General features: G+C 36.3%; 1 protein-coding gene across 1 annotated transcript in view; it reads left to right on the top strand.

Moving 5' to 3' along the window:
* Luc7l3 (LUC7 like 3 pre-mRNA splicing factor) overlaps positions 1 to 21652 on the top strand; it is a 23276-nt gene extending 1624 nt beyond the window's left edge. The window contains 12 exon segments of the mRNA XM_048787284.1: positions 4631 to 4697; positions 9260 to 9299; positions 10016 to 10160; positions 10605 to 10679; positions 11877 to 11981; positions 14717 to 14878; positions 15392 to 15692; positions 18355 to 18447; positions 19427 to 19567; positions 19673 to 19778; positions 21139 to 21148; positions 21150 to 21652. Coding sequence (XP_048643241.1) covers positions 4631 to 4697; positions 9260 to 9299; positions 10016 to 10160; positions 10605 to 10679; positions 11877 to 11981; positions 14717 to 14878; positions 15392 to 15692; positions 18355 to 18447; positions 19427 to 19567; positions 19673 to 19778; positions 21139 to 21148; positions 21150 to 21188 — 1284 coding nt within the window. The 3' untranslated portion in view covers positions 21189 to 21652.
* Positions 21653 to 22018: the final 366 nt, after the last annotated feature.

Raw genomic sequence — 22018 nt, 5'->3', positions numbered from 1 at the left:
CCCAAAAAAAAGGAAACAGTGAAGTATATTCTTATCGTCTCCCCATTGCCAATTTTTCACCCATAATAGCTTAAAAATTATTATGTATACTTCCAGACTTTCCCTAATAATTTGGACAGTGTTGTTGGCACATAGGAATCAAACTTGAACTACTTGTTTCCTGTTGGGTAGATAATGTCTAATATTTTGGCGTTACCAATCAAGCTGCAGTGAACATTCTACTGTTTTACTATGTATGCATGTATGTGAGCTACTGTAGGATAAGTTTCTAGAAAGATAATGCCTAAGTTAGAAATGCACATTTTATATTTTGGTGGATGCTGTCCCACATCTCTATTTGAAACTCTTTTTATTTTAGTTGTAGATGAACACAATACCTTTATTTATCTTTATGTGGTGCTGAGGATTGAACCCAGGGTCTCATACATGCTAGGCAAGTGCTCTACCACTGAGCTACAACCCCAGCCCTGGACTCTTTTTTCAATTTTTATTTTGGACAGGGTCTCTCCAAGTTTCCTAGGGCCTCACTAAGTTGCCAAGACTGGCAGTCTTCTTGCCTCAGCCTTCTTAGTTGCTGGGACAGCTCTGCTACCATACCTGACTGGACTATCATTTTCTTATCTTTGTAATGCCAAATACTCTTTTATTTTGCATTACTAGAGATTGAACTCAGAAGTGCTGTATCACTGAGCTGCATCTCCAGACCGTTGTATATTTTATTTAGAGACAGGGTCTAACAAAGGCACTTAAGGTGCTGAAGCTGGCCTTTAATTTGCAATCTTTCTACTTCATGTTCCCAAGAACCTGAGATTACAGGTTGTACGCTTCTGCAATCTTTTCAGATACTGTTTTAATTTTTTAAAAAACACTTTTACTTTGTTTAAATGACAAAATGTTGCCATTAAAATTTTCTAGTCAGTTTCCAAGATTGGTTGTATTTCTGCCTTCTCTTAACTGTTAGTTAAAACTGTGTTGATGAGATTGAACTTTTCAGGTCACTGGTGTTGCTTTACATTTATGAAGAGGATCAATCAAAATTTGTGTTAAGATCCAGGCATCTGGTATTGTACACGCCTGTAATTTTGTAGGCTGAGACCAGAGGATTGCAGCAAGTTCAAGACCTTAGCCTTAGAGAGGCCCTAAGCAAGTTAGTGAGACTAATATAAGAAAAAAGGGCTGTAGATAATGGCTCAGTGGTTAAGTGTCCCTGGGTTCAATCCCTGGTACCAAAAAAATGTGTGTGTTATGTGTGTCCCATCTATGGTCTGTCCTTATGCCTCCTACCTTCGGTTATCAGGTTGCTGGGTCCATGATAGACATTAATAAAGACTTGCTGGATAAAAAACTAAGCGAATTAGTTTGTATTTAAAGAGCTTGCAGGAGTATTAATTATAAAATATTTTTAGTTAAAATATCTCCAATTCCTGGGGAGGTTTTATTGGATAGAGTAATGAATAATATTGATGTACCATTAAATGGTAAAGCAATATCTTAAGGTGAGTTGAAGAATGGAAAGAGCATATGGAACCGGACTCGGACAACTGAGTCTAGTCAGGATTTCTAAGTAGCTGTTGCCTTCAGGGCAGGTCCTGTGGTTGATCTCTGCTTCTTACTTCCAAATGGAATAATTGGATTCAACTAGGTAGTTACTGGTTGGCTGACAGTCCTGTCTTATTTGGTCTACATAGCAATTAAAGACACTTTGAAAATTAACCAGTAAAGCACGCGAATATTCCCCTTCATCTTAATGTAACCAACATATACTATTTAATTTTTAAAAATTTTTCTACTTAGTTGTCTATTCATTTATTATAATACTGGGGTTTGAACCCAAGGGGCCTTGCACCTGTGAGGTAGGTACTCCACCTATGTGTTTTGTTTTTTTTTTTGGTGTGTGTGTGTGTTTGGTTTTTTAGGATTGGAGATTGAACCCAGGAAATGTGCTACTTCACCATCTTGCCCCAGGCTGGTCTTGAATTTGAGATTTTCCTGCCTGAGGCCTGGGATTGCATGTTGCTACCACCCCTGGTATTAATAGGTATACACAGATATTAAGAAGTGAGGCTCGGGCCCGAGGTGCTTGCCTAACATGAGTGAGGCAATGGGTTCAGTCCTTAGAAACACATACGTACGTACGCCCCCCCCCCCACACACACAATACCAGTATAATATTGGTATAAAAGTATTTCCATTGTTTAAACATGATATATCAATCTTTTGATGTGTTTGTGGATTTAATTCTTCTGAACATAGATTATGAAACCACACTGCTGTGAATGAATGTTAAAAAAAAAAATCTATTTCAGATTTAGCACTCAGTCCTCAGTGTTCACAAATAACTCACTCAAGTTTGTTTTTGTGGTGCCAGGAAGGAATTAAACCCAGGGCCTTATGCATGCTAGACTAGTGCCTCATCACTGAATCTATCGCTGAACTATGTCCCACTCTCAGTTAAGCAATCAAGTTTAATTTTTTTCCTCGAACACCCCTCCTCTTCCCTCCAGCCAAAGACTAAACTCAGGGCTTTATGCATGCTAGGCAAGCATTCTGCTCCTGAGCTCAATTCCCAGCCCTTCAAGCTTAAATTTAACACCACCTTTTCTTTCACATGTCATAGTTCATTGATAACCCACCTAGTAACAAGTTTTATGTGAAGGAAAGGTGATATTCTGGAATTTTGATTAACTGGTTTGTGTGCAATGTTACAAAATTAAATATGGAATAGAGCTGTTTGGTGATACATCTGAAAGTTAGAAATACCAATGAGAGAATTTAAAGTTGGTTTCATGTTAATAGTTTTCCCCATAATATAAGAACCCACCAAGAGTAATTTAGTGGGTGTTGACATGTGTGAAAATGTCTAATACATTTTTGTTGTTGTTGTTATTGTTGTTACTAGGGATTAAACCCAGGTGTGCTTTACCACTGAGCCACATCCCCAGCCTTTTTTTATTATTTTTGAGACAGGGTCTCACTAATTGCTTAGGGCCTTACTAAGTTGCTGAGGCTGCCCTAATACTTGGTGATCCTCCTGCCTCAACGTCGAAAGTCACTTGGATTATAGATGTGTGCCACCATGCCTGGCCTCTAATATATTTTATAGAAAATTAGAGGATCTTCTAAGCAAAAAGATGGAGCCAAATTGCTTTTTTAAAAAAAATTTTTAAAATTGTTGATAGACCTTTATTTTTTATTCATTTATATAGGGTGCTGAGAATCAAACCCAGTGCCTCATAAGTGCTATCTATGCAAGCGCTCTACCACTGAGCCACAACCCTAGCCCCCACATTGCTTTAAATGAGAGTTCTCTCTCATTTAGACATAATTCCCAAATCCTTATCTGATTTAGGTAGCCAGGCATGAAGGTGTATACCTGTAATTTCAGTGAGATGGGAGGCTGAGGCAAGACGATTGCAAGTTCCAGACCACCCTCAGCAATTTTATTTTATTTTTATTTTTTATTATTTACACATGACAGTACAGTGATCTTGACATTTCATACATTTGAATCAAATGGGGTATCATTTCTCATTTTTCTGATTGTACAGGTTGCAGAATCACATTGGTCATACAGTCACGTATATACATACAGCAATAATGATGTCTATTTTATTCTGCTGCCCGTCCTATCCCCCCTTCCCCTCCCCTCCCCTCCCCTCCCCTCCCCTCCCCTCCCCTCCCCTCCCCTCCCCTCCCTTCTCTCTACCCAATCTAATGTGACACACTGCTTTTTTTCTTTTTCTCCTCACAACATTATACATGTATTCTGTATAATACATTATACATGTATTACATCTTCCCTGCAATTCCCTCCTTTTCCCTCCCACCTCTCTTCCCTATTTAGTGGTAGTCATCTTCTCATGCTCTTCCTCCTTATCCCATTTTGAGTCACCCCCCTTATATCAGAGAAGACATTTGTTTTTTAGGGATTGGCTAACTTCACTTAGCATAATCTGCTCTAATGCCCACCCTCAGCAATTTAGAAAGATCCAGGGCTGGGGATGTGGCTCAAGCGGTAGCGCGCTCGCCTGGCATGCGTGCGGCCCGGGTTCGATCCTCAGCACCACATACAAAACAGAGATGTTGTGTCCGCTGATAACTAAAAAATAAATATTAAAAAAAAAAAAAAAGAAAGATCCTGTCTTAAAATTTAAAAGAAGTCTGGGGATGTCACTTAAAGCATCCTGGGTTCCATCTCCCATACAAAAAAGAAAGGTAGAATGAGATTATTACATGTTATATGTGTATTGAAATGTCACACTGTACTACCCAATAAGTATGTACAATTACCAAAAAGTTAGAATAATTAAAAACAGTAAGGTTTTTTATTAAAATTTTTTTTCTTTATTCTAGCTTGTCTTTCGTTTACTTGTTTTTGGGGGCCCCGGAGTCAATGATTCAAAGTGGAAAATACTGATAATTCTGTCATTCCTGAACATTTTTTCTTTCATTGAAATTTAGAAGTATGAAAATAACTATTTAAACTAATAGTTTAACAAATTAAATTAGTCTTAAAAGATGAATGACACATGAAGAAATGAGAAAATATTGTTTGGTACCCATCTGTAATATAATTTTAAAACTAAGCAATTTTAAATAGTTAAGTGCCTTTGGTTTTTTTCCCCATTAGGTTTGTAAATACTATCTCTGTGGTTTTTGTCCTGCGGAGTTATTCACAAATACCCGTTCTGATCTTGGTAAGTTAATTTTCAGTGTAACTTTTATCAAATGTATGATTTTATAAATACTTTCTTTGTAATTCTTGAAAATTATTGATAAGTAATTTCTTACTTGGCTAAATTTTTGAATATGTTCATAAATGCCTATGTGATTGTATATGACTTAGCTGGATAGAGTGGCACAAGCCTTTAAATCCTAGCTACCGAGGAGGCCAAGGCAGGAGGACATCAATTTTGAGGCTAACCCAGACAATTAGTGAGACCCTGTCTCAAAATTTAAAAAATGGGCTGGATGTGTGTCTCCATTGTAGAGTGCCACATCCCCACTACAGGGTGTGGCAGGGAGATGGCTTACTTAAACATAATGTCTATTTCTGTTCCCTTCTAAAATTCTACTAAAATGAAAATTAAAAAAACAATGACAGTGAAAAGAGATAACATTAGAGATTTCAGGACATTTATAGAAGATAGCAAATATTAACAGAGCAGAGAAACTTCTATCCCTAAAAGCCTATAGAAGAAAGTACTAAGTGGAAGTGCGTGAGTACAGCCTACCCCTAGGCAGGTTCAGGGTATGGTTACCACAGAAGGGAGGGCTGAGTCATGAGGCTAAAATTGAGCGATAAGTGTAAGTTAAGGGTTTTTCAACTGTGACACTATAAAATTTTTAAGCCAGTTTTTGGGAGCTGTCCCATGCATTGTAGGATATTTAGCAACATACCTGTCCTATACCCTTTATATGTCAGTAGCACTCTCCAGCTGTGACAGCCAGAATTGTCTTTAGACATTGCCAAATGTTTCCTGAGGGGACAAATTGCTCTTGGTGGAGAGCCATTAGTTTAGGTGGTCGTGCGCATCTGTTGACTTTACCTTTCTCACTCCAGTGCCCCAGGAGGATAAAGGGTTACATTCTGCATTGGACTAGAGAGATTAGTTCATCTGAACTACAAAATGCAAAAATTTTTGTTAGTTGACAAAAGTCAATTATTTCAAGTATGGTACATAATTAATATTCTAGATCCTTAAAAGAAAAGTTAATTAATCAACATCTTTGCTTTTGTGTGTTAGGAACATATTGGGGCTGGAAGAATCTAGATCTTGAAATTCTAGATAGAACTGGACAATGATGAGTGATAAATGAGACTACAATAGATTAAATGAGACTGTATTCTTTTTTAGTACTGACGTTTGAACTTGAGGTGCTTATCTCTGAACCACATCTCGAGCCATTTTATTTTATTTTATTTTTTGTACTGGCGATTAAACCATTGAGCCATATCCCCAGCCCTTTTTATTTTTCATTTAGAGACAGAGTCTCATTAAGTTGCTGAGGCTGGCCTCAAACTTGTGATTTTCCTACCTTAGCCTCCTGAGTCTGTATTCTTAATAGTAGGGTCTTATTCTTCCCTCTTTGCAGAAGAATAAAGCTAGGTTTTTTGTTTGTTTGTTTGTTGTTGTTTTTTTACTGGGCAGAAGAGAATTCTTCTCCAGAGAAAGTACAGTTTCAGAGATGTGATGTCTTTGAATACTGACCCTTGGGGGAATCTCCTAAAAGAAAATCTCAGTACCTGATTTTCCTTTGGTAAAAAGCCCTTAGTGACAAACTGCCTATCCATTACTAGCTTCTAGGCAGATTTTGGAAAAACTTTTAAAAAATCAGTTGTTGCCAAGGAACACCAGCCAGGTACTTGAAGAAAGTCTTCAACGTGAGAGACGGACAAAACCAATAGCAGGGTGGGAGTCTTAGTGGAATTAGGAAATGGGGAAACTGTTTGAAATTAGAAAAATACTGTTTCAAAAGATTGATTGATATATAATGAGGAATTGAACCCAGGGTCTCATTGCATATTAGGCAAGCAGCGCTCTACCACTGAGCTATATCTCCCAACACTTTTTTTTTTTTTTTTTTTTCCGTTTGAGACAGGGTCTTGTTTATGTTGCTCTAGGCTTGGTTTTGAACTTGGGATTCTCCTGCTTCAGCCTCCTGATTAGTTGAGATCACAAGTGTGTGCCATCATGCTCAGCAAAATCTTTAGTATCACACACTTATCAGAAAGAACAGAATAGTATACACAGGAACCTTTGAAAAATTAGAGCTGTTAGAAATTAGAACTGAGGAAATCTGAAGTAAAAATCACTAGAAAGATTTGAAAATAAAAATAAGAAAATCGGCTGAAATTTTGGGCAATAGAACAGTAAAAGATTAACGTTTTTAAGATAAATTAGATTGGTCCAGTAACACTAATACTGGATTAGTAGTTCCATACAGAGAATACAGACATGGGAGGAAATTATCAAATATGTAAGAAAAAAAATTTGCAGTACATAGTGTTATCAGTCTTTAGATTGCATAGTTATTCAAGCTGACTGCGCAATGAATGAAAAGATTTCAGTTGAGGTATATCATATTTTAGAACATCAAGGATGGATGTGTGTGTAGGTCATAGAATTATGAATCAGAATGGCCTAAGACTTGTCAGTAGCAACACAGGAATCTTGAACACTGTAACAGAAACACCACACCCTCAGTGTTCTGAGTGAATATACATTTTTATTAAGGTTTGCAATGTAGCTGAACATCAAAGTAGGAAGGTGAGAGACATATTTAGACATGCAAGTTTTTGGGGGGGGGGGGTATTGGGAGTTGAACCCAGAGGGACTTTACCACCAAGCTATATCCCTAGACCTTTTTGAGATGGGGTTAAGTTGCTGAGGCTGGTCTTGAACTTGTGATCCTCAGTTGCTAGGATTATAAATGTGCCTTTGTGCCTGACTAGACATCCAAGGTTTTAACATAAATCTCTTTTTGACTTTTCCGAGAGCAGAAAGGGAATTCCTCAGGGTGACAGCTCAATAGTAAGCTTAGAAAATAAGCATCCCAGATTGAAGCAAGACAGAAGGCTCATGGAATAAAGCCCAGCTGTTTATCTGGTGTATTTTGAGCCCTAAAGGGAAATTAGTGTTAGTAAACTATCTAGTTTCTATAGCTGAGTTCACATGTTTGAGAAGGATCTAGAAATTGGCATGTAGAAAACAAATGAAAAAAAATTCCAAGAGAAATACATCAGAGAGTTCATCATGATGTTCCTTTTATTTAGCTCAGAAGGGAATATTTGGTCAAAATATAAACATCAAATCTTTTTTATCCTAAAATTTTGGTGTTTAAGATCAGTACACCAAGAAAAAGCAAAATAAAAATAACATTTAGAAATATGGAGGTAAATTCCAGAAGAAATAACTTTAAATGTTGAAATTGGTTGGTTTTTGGAGACTAGAGTGCTTGTTTGGTGCTAGTTGCAGGTAACGTGAAAATCATAAATGTCAGTGGTGGTTCAGATCAGTGCTACCACATCTAAGTTTCCTTTGGTGGTAATAAGGAACAATTTCCTTTCCCTTCCATCCTTCCTGTCTTTTCTTCCCATATAGTTGCTTTTCATTATGTTCTCCTTGAAGAATGAAGACTAATTTGCATGTGCTGTTGGGCATAATGCTTCATGGTTTGTTAGGATCACTTAGGGTGCCTACAGACTACTAAGTGATTAAATGGATTTATTGGTTATTTTATTTTTTAATATATATATTTTTTACTACAGTACCAGGATTTACACACAGAGCTTCACACATGTTAATAATCAAGTGCTCCACCACTGAGCTACATTCTCAGCTCTTTTATTTTGTGATAATATTTAACTTAGTTGCCCAGGCTGATCTCCCAACATTTTTTTTTTAATTGTTCTTTTTAGATATACATGACAGTAGAGTGTATTTTGACATATTATACAAACATGGAGTATGGATGTACATGATATGAAGTTAATCTGGCCATGTATTTATGTATGAATGTAGGAAAGTTATGTCTGATTTATTCAACTGTCTTTCTTAGCCCCATCCGCTGTCCCTTCTCTTCATTCCCCTTTGTCTAATCCAGTGAACTTCTATTCCCCCCACTCTTACTATGTGTTAGAATCTGCATATCAGAGAACATTCAGCTTTTGGTTTTGGGGGATTGACTTACTTCACTTAGCATGATAGTCCATTTACTCACAAATGCCATAATTTCTTCTTCCTTTTTAAAAATATTTTTATTAGTTATTGATGGACCCTTATTTATTTATTTGCTTATATGTGGTGCTGAGAAGCAAACCCAGCGCCTCACACATGCTAGGCAAGCCACAACCCAGGCCCCACAATTTCTTCTTTATGGCTGAGTAATGTTCCATTGTGGTCTTCCAACTTTTGGTCTTCCTGCCTCAGTTTTCTGAGTAGCTTGGATTATAGGTATAGGTATGGTTCACAATGCCCAGCTTCTTTTTCTCTTTTAAAAAAGGAAAAAATGGGTTGGGGATGTGGCTCAAGCGGTAGCGCACCTACAAACAGCAGCACCACATACAAACAAAGATGTTGTGTCCGCCGAAAACTAGAAAATGAATATTAAAGAATTCTCTCTCTCTCTCTAAATGAATGAATGAATGAATGAATGAATGAATAAAAAAGGAAAAAATAACTTTTGGTAAGAAGAAAGGTTGTTAACTGTTACAAAATAATTTATACATTCCTCTTATTCCTTTTTTTTCTCCCAGGTCCATGTGAAAAAATTCATGATGAAAATCTACGAAAACAGTAAGTTGGACTTTTGTTCTTTTTCTCCTAGTCATTATTTGATTTAAAGGGACAAATATTATAGAAGTAATTGGAATTGCTATAAAATAATTAACTACTAGAGATTCATTTACTGGCTTGGTGTGGTAAGAAAGTTATATAACTTTAATAATAGTATTGTTAGCTGCCAGGAGTATGTGTTCTATGCCAAACTTTTGTATATCACAGTTACTTTTGAACAGCCCCAGTTTTTGTTTGTTTTGTTTTGTACTAGTGGGGATGAACCTAGGGGTGCTTTACCACTGAGCTATATCCTCAGGCTTTAATTTTTTTTTTTTTTTTTGAAATTTTGAGACATGGTCTCTCTAAGTTGCCATGGTCTCTCTAAGTTCAACTTGCAGTCCTCCTGCCTCAGCCTCCCAGGTCACTGGGGTTATATGCATGTGCCACTATACCCTGCAAGTCCCAGTTTTATAGATGAGACCTAATCTAGGTCCAGGGTCTCTGATACATCTGGTATAGTGGTAGAGCTGGGGAGTCAAATTCCTTTGTTAAACCCGTATTCTTAACCAAACCTGTTGCAGCATATTGTCTTCTCTTCAGGATGAGAGACAACAAGAAATTTACTTCATATACATTACTTATGTTTCAGCTTAAGTGCTGTAGTCCTTGAGACTAGTTAATATAGAATATGTGGATTGAAATGGATAAAGGTGTGTTCATTTTCATTTTACCAGGTATGAGAAGAGTTCTCGTTTTATGAAAGTTGGCTATGAGAGAGATTTTTTACGATACTTACAGAGCTTACTTGCAGAAGTAGAACGTAGAATCAGACGAGGCCATGCCCGACTGGCATTATCTCAAAACCAACAGTCCTCTGGGGTAAGTGTAAAGTGGATTTACAGCCTATTTCTTCTTCTTCTTCTTCTTTTTTTTTCTTCCTGTGGTTCTAGTCATCAAACCCAGGGCCATCCTAGGCAAGTGCTCTTGCACTGAATTGCATCCCTAGCCAAATTACAGTCTGAATAAAGGTTCTTTGTTCTCTGGAGACTCCTAACATTTTGTCTTCTATTCCCTACTTTGTACTTTTAGAATGATATAAAACTTGAAAGGCATTTTTTCAGTCTTAACTATTATAACATTGTTTTGCTAATCGTAACATTTTTCTAAGTGTCACTAACTGAAAAGATTGTGATTTACTGACAAATTGAAGTTAGTTAAATTACTATTCTTGTGATTAAACATTTCAATTATTAAATAAAAATGATATGTGAGAGTTTGAATGTTTGCTTTTTACTTGTTGATGACACATTTTGTTTTCAACAGGCAGCTGGCCCAACAGGTAAAAATGAAGAAAAAATTCAGGTTCTAACAGACAAAATTGATGTGCTCCTACAGCAGGTGAGAATTATATTCATTAATGTCAGTTAATATTTAAGTCAAACACTTAACTAATGTGAGAATGACACATATGAAAAGATATTCAACATTATCAGTCCTTTAGGAAAATACACATTACAACCACAATGAGATTACTCTTGTTTTAAATGGCCCAGCTGGGCGCTGTGGTGCAGGCTTGTAATCCCAGCATCTTAGGAGGCTTAGGCAGGAGAACCGTGACTTCAAAGCCAGCCTCAGCAAAAGTGAGGTGCTAAGCAACTCAGTGAGACCCTGTCTCTAAATAAAATACAAAATAAGGCTGGGGATGTGGCTCAGTGCTCCAGTGCCCCTGAGTTCAATCTCCGGTATCAAACAAACAAATAAATAAGGCCCATACCAAGAGTCAGTGAGCATTTGGGCTAAATGGAAAAATAAACCTTGATGGTAAATGTAAAATGTATAGCCACCTTGGAATAGAGTTTATGTGTTTCTTAAAAAGTAAAAAATAAAACATGAGCTATCCTCTTCTAAGAAGTATTTACCCTAGATAATTGAAAACTTGGTCTACACAGTGACTTGTACAACAGTAATCTTAAGAGATTTGTTTGTAATGGACAGAAAATAAAAACCCTAAGCTAGCAATAATTCAAATGTCCATCAACAGGTAAGTGGATAATTAATTGTGATATAACCATACAGTAGAAATTGAATATTGGATAATAGAAAGGAATTAACTACATGTAAAGTATAATGAATCTTAAAGTAATTAGAGTGAAAGAACCCAGGCCATTAAAGGAATACAAACTGTATTCAATTTGTGTAAAGTTTAGAAAATGCAAAACAATCCTAGTGACAGCAAAATCATTGTTTGCCTGGGCATATGAGTGAAGTGAGATTGAGGTTGGAAGAAGCACTAAAAAGAGGGAGAAACCTTACAGGGTGATGGGATATATTCATTATCTAGATGCTGGTGATGATTTTCATGGGTTTGTGCCTATGTCCATACATCAAATTCTGTAACTTTATTTTATTTAATGTCATTAAGGCTGTTTAAAAAAAATCAAAAGGGTAAATTAAACCCAAAGAGATTTCAGTAAACAAACAAAATTAAAAACCCCACAATACTACTAGATGCTAATGAAGCATGGGAGGAATACAAAAATATTTAGTTTGATTAGAAAGGATTTTGATTTTGGTTTTTATCCCTATCCTTTTTAGATTGAAGAATTAGGATCTGAAGGAAAGGTAGAAGAAGCCCAGGGAATGATGAAATTAGTTGAACAGCTAAAAGAAGAGAGAGAATTGCTTAGATCTACAACCTCGGTGAGTAAACCTACTTTCTTTTAAATTACCTAGCCTGTTAAAATTTCTATAAATTTCTTGGGATTAGTTCCTAATTGAGAACCTTTGAAGATATTTTCCCTAATATCCTAAATAATGAGTCATCAAACATTTTCTTCAATATATAATATAGGTTTACATGTCACAGCTTCTAAGCTCTGCTTCATATTGTGAAAGTAGCCTTAGACAACCTGAAAATACAGGGAAAAAAAAAGAAAAGAAAATTAAAAACCTCAAAACTCATTTTCTTCTATAATATACTGACAGCTCAGATAATTTTTTGTTTGTTTATAGTTTAGCTAGCACTGGGGATTAAGTCAAGGATGTCAGGCAAATGATCTGTCACTTAGCTACACCTCTAGCCCAGATTATTATTGAGATCCCTAGATGTGTGGGGTTTTCATCCCACCAGCAAGTGATCAGTTCTGCAGCAGCAGGCACCAACTGGAAGTCTTATAATTTAATTCAGTTCTGACACTGTCTAGCCAGGAGATAGTGTTAGATCTCATAGATTAAGGACTCAGTCTCTAAGACTACTCCCACATGGACACACCATTTGCCAGTCACGTGCTCCAGGTTTTGTTTTGTCTTTAACCTGTGCTTCTGATTTACTGGCCATAAATTCGTTGTTCCCACAAACCTTTACCTCAGGTTCAGTTAATTTGCTTGGGTTCCATCCCCAGCTCCACAGGAAATAAAAATAAAATGGGGGGAAAAAGGATATTACAAAGGATGCAAATGAAGAATTGCATAGGTGAGGTATGGGAGAAGGAGTACAGAACATCCATGCCCTCTTTGTGTGCACCATCTTTCAGGAATTTCCAGGTGTTCAGTATCTGGAAGCTCTCTAGACCTTGTTCTTTTGGAGGTTTATGAAGACTTCATTGCATGAGCATGATGGAAACGTGGACAATCATAGAGAAATGTGATTAAAAAATATGATGTAATGCAATAAACTAAGTAGGGAATCCTAGCAGTACTGGCTGTGTAGCATTCTTCCTGGGTACTGGGTAGAATCCCTTCTGAATTAGGGGTCCTGTGTGACCTACTGTTAGATAAGGTAGGTCAGAGAATTTCTTTATGGCTAACTCCAAAATAGAAAGATGGGAAAAGGTTTGTTTCTATGACCTACATTGGTGAAGAGAATATTTAATTTGTGTGCCCCGCTGCAGGGATTTAATTTGTATGCCCTGCCTCAGGGAAGGAGTTAAGAGCCAGGAACCATGGGTGAAAACAAAACAAAAAAATACATGTGTTTCTCACCATAGAAATGTATAAACAATTGGATATGGTTATGTTCTATCAATAAAACATTATTTTCAGTAGTAGTTCTTGGGCTGCCGGCTTGCTGACTTCTGCCTTAAATCATAAATATGCATTTACATCTGGGTTTTATTTTCATTTTTGTTGCAGTATGTTACACAGTACATGTTTATCTTAATTAAAAATTAGCAGACTCTTAAAATACCTCCTACTTTGTTAACTTTTTTTGGTACTGGAAATTGAACCCAGGGGCACTTTACCACTGAGTCACATACTCAGCCTTTTATTTATTTTTTTTTTATTTTAAGACAGGGTCTTACTAAGTTGCTCAGGCTCAGTTTAAACGTGTGATTTTCCACCTTCAACCTCCTGAGTCGCTGGGATTATAGGCATGTTGCCACCACCCGTTTTTATTTCAAGACAGGATCTCACTAAGTTTTTCAGTGTAGTTTTGAACATGTAATCCTCTAGCCTCAGCCTCCTGTGTATCTGGGATTACAGGTGTGTGCCACGACACCCATCTTCTTAATGCTTTTTGAATATGCACAGATGCCTGTTGAACCTACAGAAGAAATGTGAATTCAGACTAAAATAGATAATTTCCTGAAAGATAGTTTAAATTTCTCAAGGCGATGTGGATATTAAACAGTTAAAAGTTGAGCAGTCATCTCAGCACCTTTCTTAGATGATAGGCAAGTTGATTGCTTTTGCCATGTGACCAGCCACTCTTAAAAAGTAGACCAATTGTTGTTCAAATGGAAAATTCGTACATATTAGAAATCTGTTTTAAATGGTAAGTTCTTTTTGAGAGTTTTTATTGGTTTCTCAGCTATTCTTTTTATTTTTGGTTCTTTTTTGTTGTGTTTGTTACCAGGGATTGAACCCAGGAGTACTTAACCACTGAGTCACATTCCCAGCCCCCCCACCTCCCACTTTAAATATTTTTTTAGTTGTAGATGGACACAATATCTTTTATTTTATTTATTTTTATGTGGTGCTGAGGATGGAACCCAGTGCCTCACACATTCAAGGGAAGCGCTAAGTTTCTTGGGGCCTCACTAAATTGCTGAGGCTGGCTTTGAACTTTCAATCCTCCTGCCTCAGTCTTCCCAGTTACTGGGATTACAGGTATGCACCACTATGCCTGGCCCTCAGGCTGCAGTTTTTTGTTGTTGTTGCTGTTTTATTTTTTATTTTTGTAGTTGTAAACAGGCAGTATGCCTTTATTTTGGTATGTGGTGCTAAGGATCGAACCCAGTGCCTCATACATGGTAGCAAAGTGCTCTGCCACCTTGGAGCCACAGCCCCTCTTTTTGGGTCTCGATGAGTTGGTGAGGCTGACCTTGAATATAGGTTTCTCCTGCCTCAGCCTCCTGAGTTGTGGGGATTACAGGGCCTGCAACACTGTGCCCGACTTAGATGTTCACTGTAATAACTGATATTTATCATTTCAGACGATTGAAAGTTTTGCTGCCCAAGAAAAACAAATGGAAGTTTGTGAAGTATGTGGAGCCTTTTTGATAGTAGGAGATGCACAGTCCCGGGTAGATGATCATTTGATGGGAAAACAACATATGGGCTATGCCAAAATTAAAGCTACAGTAGAAGAATTGAAAGTAAGTTTCTTGTAAGCATATATTTTTAACTTTAGTTAACACTGAATTATAACTTTTGGCTATAACTAGCTGTCACTAAAAATAACTATTTTAACATAGCTAAAAATGGTCTCGTGGAGATATAAACCACTCATTAATATTTTATTGATGTTTGTATTTGTTTAAAGACATAATCCCTGTGAAGTTTTGGTATTCATCAAACTGATGTACTATTGTCACTCTAAAGTATTAAAAATTTGGGGAGAATTACCTGAAGAATTGGTTAAAGTAAAGATATCTTGTGTACATACATACTCATATTGGAATAGATACATTTCCCCTGAGGGCATTGAATTCTGTAAGTTGGCCTACAGATTGCTTTGCATTAGGTATTATATTTTTACTGTTTTTAAGATTTTAGTTGTGTAAAAATGCAATCTGAGGGGTTGGGGACCCAGCTCAATGGTAGAGTGCTTGCATAACATTTGTGAGCCCCACAGAACAAAAATCGGAAATCCAACTTGATTTTCCTAGGAAAAGTTAAGAAAAAGAACTGAAGAACCTGATCGGGATGAGCGTCTTAAAAAAGAGAAACAGGAAAGAGAAGAAAGAGAAAAAGAACGGGAGAGAGAAAGGGAAGAAAGGGAAAGGAAAAGACGTAGAGAAGAGGAAGAAAGAGAAAAAGAAAGAGCTCGGGATAGAGAAAGAAGAAAGAGAAGCCGTTCACGAAGTAGACATTCAAGCCGAACTTCTGACCGAAGATGCAGCAGGTCTCGGGACCATAAAAGATCACGAAGTAGGGAAAGAAGGCGAAGCAGGTATACAAAACTGTACAGCAGGGTCTCACTCATAATGACCCCATAATAAGCAGTAGTAATTACTGATATTAGTCATTAGGATGATACTTGAAAATATGGATGCTCCTCAGCTTAACAGTTGAGTTATCAGTTAAGCCTGTTGTAAGTTGAAAATATTGTAAGTGAAAATGCATTTTGTACACCTGTAGAACATCAGAGTTATTTACCCTTACGATTGTGTGACTGATTAAGAGCTGTAGCCAGTGTCCAGTATCAAAAGAGATACATCAAGATATTGTATCACATATTATGGGGGTATAACAAAATTCTAAATTTGAAGTACTGGATTTTGCTCTTAACATTACTTTTGTACTGTCGTTAAGTTGAAAAATTGTAAGTTGAGGACTGGCTGTATTCTTTTTTTTTTTTTTTTTAATTTTTTAGGCTTCCTTTGTTCTCCTGCTCANCTTATACCATATCAAAACTACACCCTTCAGTTGGTAACCTGAGATTTTTCATATAGAAACTTACAGGGTTATTCAGAGTTATTAGGCTGCAGAATTTGTTAGGTAATTCACTGCAAGATAGTATTCCATAATGTCTTGCAACATAAATGTACATTGTGACATTGATTCTCATAACATTCATAATTCAGTTAATTTGGTAATTAATTTCTAAGTTCTCAGAAGTCGAATACCTTATGTGTTAATCATGTTTTATATTGAATTACCATGCTCTTTCCCTTCCATGTTCTGTAACTTCCCCATATCTGAAACACTATGCTATTAGCACCATTATTGGGCTTTTAAATTTTGTTATGGCCATAGTGGTACACGCGTGTAATCCCAGCTACTTGGGAGGCTGAGGCAGGAGGATCCCAAGTTTGAGGCAGACTGGGTAACTTTTTGAGACCTTTTCTTAAGAAAAAAAAGCTGGGGTTGTAGCTCAGTGGCAGAGTGTCACATGATCCCCAACACCCAAATTGACTTCGGCGTGTTTTCACAAAAATAGTCTCTTGCCTGACATGGTAGTGCATGAGTAATCCTGTGATTCTGGAGGCCTAGGAAGAAGGATCAAAGTTCAAGGCTAGCCTTATTAGCGTGACTCTTTCAATATAAAAAATAAAATGGGTTGGGGATGTGGCTTAGTGTTATTAGGTGGGTTTAATCCTCAGTAACAAAAAAAAAATAGTCTCATCTTTTAACTTAGCCTTTATAAAAAGATAATTCTCTTAATCATTAAGGGCTCCTTTCTGCATTTTATTTTCACATTCTTTCAGTATCTTCTATTTTGTATTGACAGGGCTGTTTTTGCTTTACATGGTTTTAGGAATGAGTGAAAGGGCCTGTTTATAATTTTCTCAGCTGAACTGTTTCCTCCTGTTCTGAATGTCTTTTTTCCATGTTTGATTACCAACATAAATATTTTCTCTTTTTTTTTTTTAGTTTATTATGCTCATGTTTATGTGGTACTCATGTAGAACCTGTCTTCTTTTGTCAGACTTAAATTTTTTGCTAAATTGAGTTAGAAAGGTATCAACACGAACAATGGGCTTTTGGGAGGGGACTCCTAATTTTGGGTTACTAATAAGTGTGCCCTATGTATCTTACATATGTTAGCCTTTTCTGTAACAATGAATAAATACTGAAAAGTAAGAACAAGGATGGGTTTTTCAACTTTATACTATAAAGAGCTTTAATATTTGCCAGTTAAGTTCAGAAATTACCTTTATCCTTAAAGGCAGTTGCTGTAAAGGGTTACTGATTTCTATTAGTTTTGAGAAAATTTCACCCAACCTTTTTGAAAAACACTCAATGTAATTTTGGGGTGAGGTGTTCACTGTTAAGAGCCCCGTGTAGATGTCAGAGACCAAATTAATCACCACAACAACCCCTGCTTTTAGCAGTTTTTTAATTCTGTATACCTGTTACTTGAGTTGCTCTATTCCATTTGTGCTACTTAAAATAAATTGGGTTAGTTTGTATGAACAAAAAGCTAGCATTTATAAGAATTGAACTGTAAGTGGCACTGGTCTGACTAAATGAAAATAGGCAGGCATGTTTGTATCATTTCTGGATGGAGCAAAAAGATATCCTAAATTGCCTATCTATAATCCCAGTTGTAATGATGGCATGGAATTTAGTGAAATTCTTATATAAGCAAAATAAGCCAAGATGTTTAGATTGTGAACATCAAGGATATTCCTAGTGACACTTGGAGAAAGGATGAAAGACTAGATACTGAGGGTGGGGAGGTGGAATATGTATGTATGTCAGGCTGTTTGAATTAGCTGGGCATGCCAGTATAGATATAAATTTTCATATCCCTTTTAGAAATGATGAGTTCTTTGGCTTTCAAAAATGTCATGTAGCTGTTTAGGTACTCCTAAATATATAAATGACTAAAGGTATGGACTTAGGGGACAGGTTGAGCAGTAGCAAGCATTTGATAATGACAGATGAGTTTAGGTAAGTTTGCTAGTCCAGATGCTATAATGGAGGCAGTTTAACCCCTCAGATGAGAAGTGATTTCTCACACAAAGCTATTTTATGGTCAGTTAGTTTAGGGTGCTCTCTTTGTTAAGAGCTTCCTTTTAATTCATAGCCCTAAAATCCACACACTTTGTGGATGTCCTTGGGACTATTAAGATCTACCATATTTACATAGGGCAGAAGATAAGATTATTGGACTGACTACTAGTCCTCTTCGGGGCAACAAGACGACTCTTCCTCATTGAAGCTACCTGTGCACCGGAGACGCCCCTAAGGCACAAAGGGAGGACTTTCCCACCAGGTCAGTTAGAGCACAGTTCCCACAAGTGGACAGACAGACGTGAAGCAAGTCTTGCAGTTAACAAGATGGACATTGCTTTGTGTATTTTGCAAGTGTTGGACTGAATGTGCTCCTTTAAATAGGTGTCCTTTCCATACCATATTTTTATTTCCATCCCTCTCTCCCAGTTACATGGTGTTATGTTTAATAATTGTTCAGAATCGGTATAGAGTTCTGCTTCTCTTCCAACATCTTTCTTGTGACCTGTGCTAGATCACCTTTTAGTTTTAAGGGGAAAAACAATTTTTCTAGAAAGTTTATAGTTTGCTCTAGCATTTTCTGTAGAAATCTTTTGGGAGGTGGTATTTAGAACTGAAAAAACTAGAATGTACTTGTTCTGTGTACCACTTTTGCCTGTAACCTGAAGTTTCACCCTTCCAAAGAAAATAGAGGAAAAAGCTGAAATTTAATTATTTTCATTCTTTTTTTGTGTCTGGAAAAAAGTTTTAATTTCTCCTTTTGTTAAAGCAACTCTCGATGGCGTATATTTCCTTATTAGCAAAGCACAGAAGTTGAGTTGACTTGGATTGGGATTTGATATCAGTTTTCTTACCTTAGGCTTGTTCCTCTTGAATATTTACATATAATCTTTTGCATTTATAAATACTTGATGGGTGAACATGCCAATTAAACATGGAATTTGTGCCTTTTGTGATTAATATTTTTACCCTTTTAATGTAATAATTTAACTTCATTATGAACACAGTTTTGAATGCTTTTATACCCTTGCTTTCTGATATTTCTTATTCAAAATCTGCAATGTCTTGAATTCCCCTTCTTACTCCCTCCTCCATAAATACAAATTGTATCCCTTTGGTTAATTCGGTTACTTGCAGTGTGTGGGAAATGATTGTCTTTCATATCTCTATTGTTTCACTTTTAAAGAGTAATGTATTTACTGCACTTTAAAATCTATGGTTAATGTCTTCTTTTATGGCAGAAAAGAGGGGATCTGATGATAAAAAAAGTAGTGTGAAGTCCAGTAGTCGAGAAAAACAGAGTGAAGATCCAAACACTGAATCGAAGGAAAGTGATACTAAGAATGAGGTCAATGGGACCAGTGAAGACATTAAATCTGAAGGTGACACTCAGTCCAATTAAAACTGATCTGATAAGACCTCAGATCAGACAGAGGTAAGTGTATTGTTTCTCACTTTGATTAGGGCTTTTTGTTACTGTTTGACAGTGCAGCGTAAGTATGCACAGATGAAGATGGAACTAAGCCGAGTAAGAAGACATACAAAAGCATCTTCTGAAGGAAAAGACAGTGTAGTCCTGCAAAACATTTTGAGGTACATTGTTTTGTCTCAGCTATTTTGTAGCAGACTCGTGTCCCCATTAGTGTGCCTCTTTGGAAATTATTGCCCACCTTTGTAATGTAGTCGCCATTAAAAAGTTAATTATCCTTTTTTTTAGGGATTTTGCTGTCATTTCTTTTTTTTTTTTTTTTTTAATAAAAAGGTTGAACTGTTTTTTTATTATTATTATTATTTTTTGGTATTAAGTCCATCTTGTGTTGGTACATTGGCAGAAACATATGCTTTAAAAACTTAAATATTTCTGAGGCACATGTTGGACTACTTTGTTTTAATTAAACTGCTAGTATTTCTTTGTCAAGGATGTTTCTAGTTTTTTTGCTTTATTGCCTTGCATTCTAATGCAGTTTGTTCTGTAACTCGAGAGCCAGTAGCATTGGATTGATGGAAGTGTAGGGTTTATGAATTATTGCAGCTGACTACCATACCTCACACAGCGTTGGTGTTGTGAGCGGCCCATGAAAAGCCAAATTAAAAATCAAGGATTCAGTCAAACTAAGCAGGTACTCATGCCAGGTACTCCTTTCTCTACCCACATCCATGTTTGAATGCTATTGCCTGTGATCTTTACGCTTAACTGTTGTGTATCTTTTTTGTTCTTTATAAGAAGCACAGAGGGGTTTTTGTGTATTGCGTGAAAAGTTATAAATCAAATGTTAACAGAATGGAATTTTTTTTCAACTGTGTGTAGGGATGCAGTGGTGCCCAGAATTAGATATCTTTAAAGAAATTTAAATACAATAAACACTTCATATTATTCGCCTTGTTACATTCAATGCAATTCTCAAGTCTTTAAGAGGTATGTGCTTAATATTTCCTACTTTGTAGGAGAATTTGCAGTCAGCCATAGGTGTATAGGAATAGTTACTGGCTGATATGTTTAAAGCAGCAGTGAATAGGAAGGACAGACAACTTCAATCTGTGACATGCAAAGAATTGTTGAACTGTATAGAATGAATTTGGGTTTTTAAAGAACTATTAAGTTAGGTTTTGTAAGTGTTCTTAAAACCTCTATAAACTGTTCATTCTTTGGGCTAGTGGTGTGGGATGAAATATTCCTAATAAAAGGAAGTACCAATTAGTTGATTTGTTGATGGCATTCCTTTTCTAGGAAAGCAGTTTAGAGTTTCTGTGTGAGCTATTCACACATAGGCACGCATACACAGGCACATGGCTTTAAGAACCACACTGATGCCTTAACTGTTAAAAAGATACAAACATTTCATATACACGTTTAATATAATTAGCAGTTAGTGACTGGGCCAACACTTTGTCATAAAAATTTGCCTTTTATATGCTGTCTAATTATCATTTTTCCCCAAATTTTGCATTGTAGGACTACTGTTCGAAGATTTTTTGAAGAATACTGAAAACGGCATAAAGTGAAGATCGGCATTAAAATGAGGTGAAAGAAAGCTATAGTGGCATAGAAAAAGTATAAAAAGCTCAGTTAGTGTTTTTTTTTTTTTTTTTTTTTTTTAATTAAAAATTAATTCAGGACTGATGTGACCTTCCAGATTTCAGAACATGTGTTAATAGCATATATGCCACTGAAAATTTAGGTCCTGTATCATAATTTTTCTTTAAGACTTTTTAAGATATTACCTAAACATGTGGCTTGCTCAGTGTTTAATTGCAAGTTTTCATTCTTGGACTTTGAAAACAGGATTAAACGTTAGTATTCGTGTGAATCAGACTAAGTGGGATTCCATTTTTACAACTCTGCTATACTTAGCCTTTGGATATAGAAGTAAAAATAAAGTATCTCTGACTTTCTGTTACAAAGTTGACTGTCTGTGTCATTGAAGTTTTAGTATTAATCTTTTTCTAATAAAGTTATTTACTCTGAACTAGTCCCTTGTTTTAAATATGAGGTATACTATTACTAAAGGTATTGGTTTACAAGTTTTGTTTCATTTGTTCTGTTTAAGACTTAACTTTCATAGAATTTCCAGTTTGTTTTAAATAATGGTGCTCCAATTTTTTGGGTGGTTATTAATGAATTTGAACTTTGCTTTTAATAGCGAAGATGTATAGTAAACTAGAATATATTTTTACATCCCTGAGAGACTTCTTTTAGAAGACAATTCCAGATATACTGACAGACATTATCTTCCTCTCTCTAGCTGTGATATGGTATAGAAGAGCATTTGAGAACTTTTAACTAATTTTTGGTCTTATTTTAAATCCTGTACCAAGAGTTCTTTTAACCTGGT

Source organism: Marmota marmota, unplaced genomic scaffold, assembly GCF_001458135.2.
Source record: "Marmota marmota marmota unplaced genomic scaffold, marMar, whole genome shotgun sequence".
NCBI lineage: Eukaryota > Metazoa > Chordata > Mammalia > Rodentia > Sciuridae > Marmota > Marmota marmota.
The sequence above is the reverse complement of the archived record's forward strand: the minus strand, read 5'-3'. Positions and strand labels throughout refer to the sequence as shown.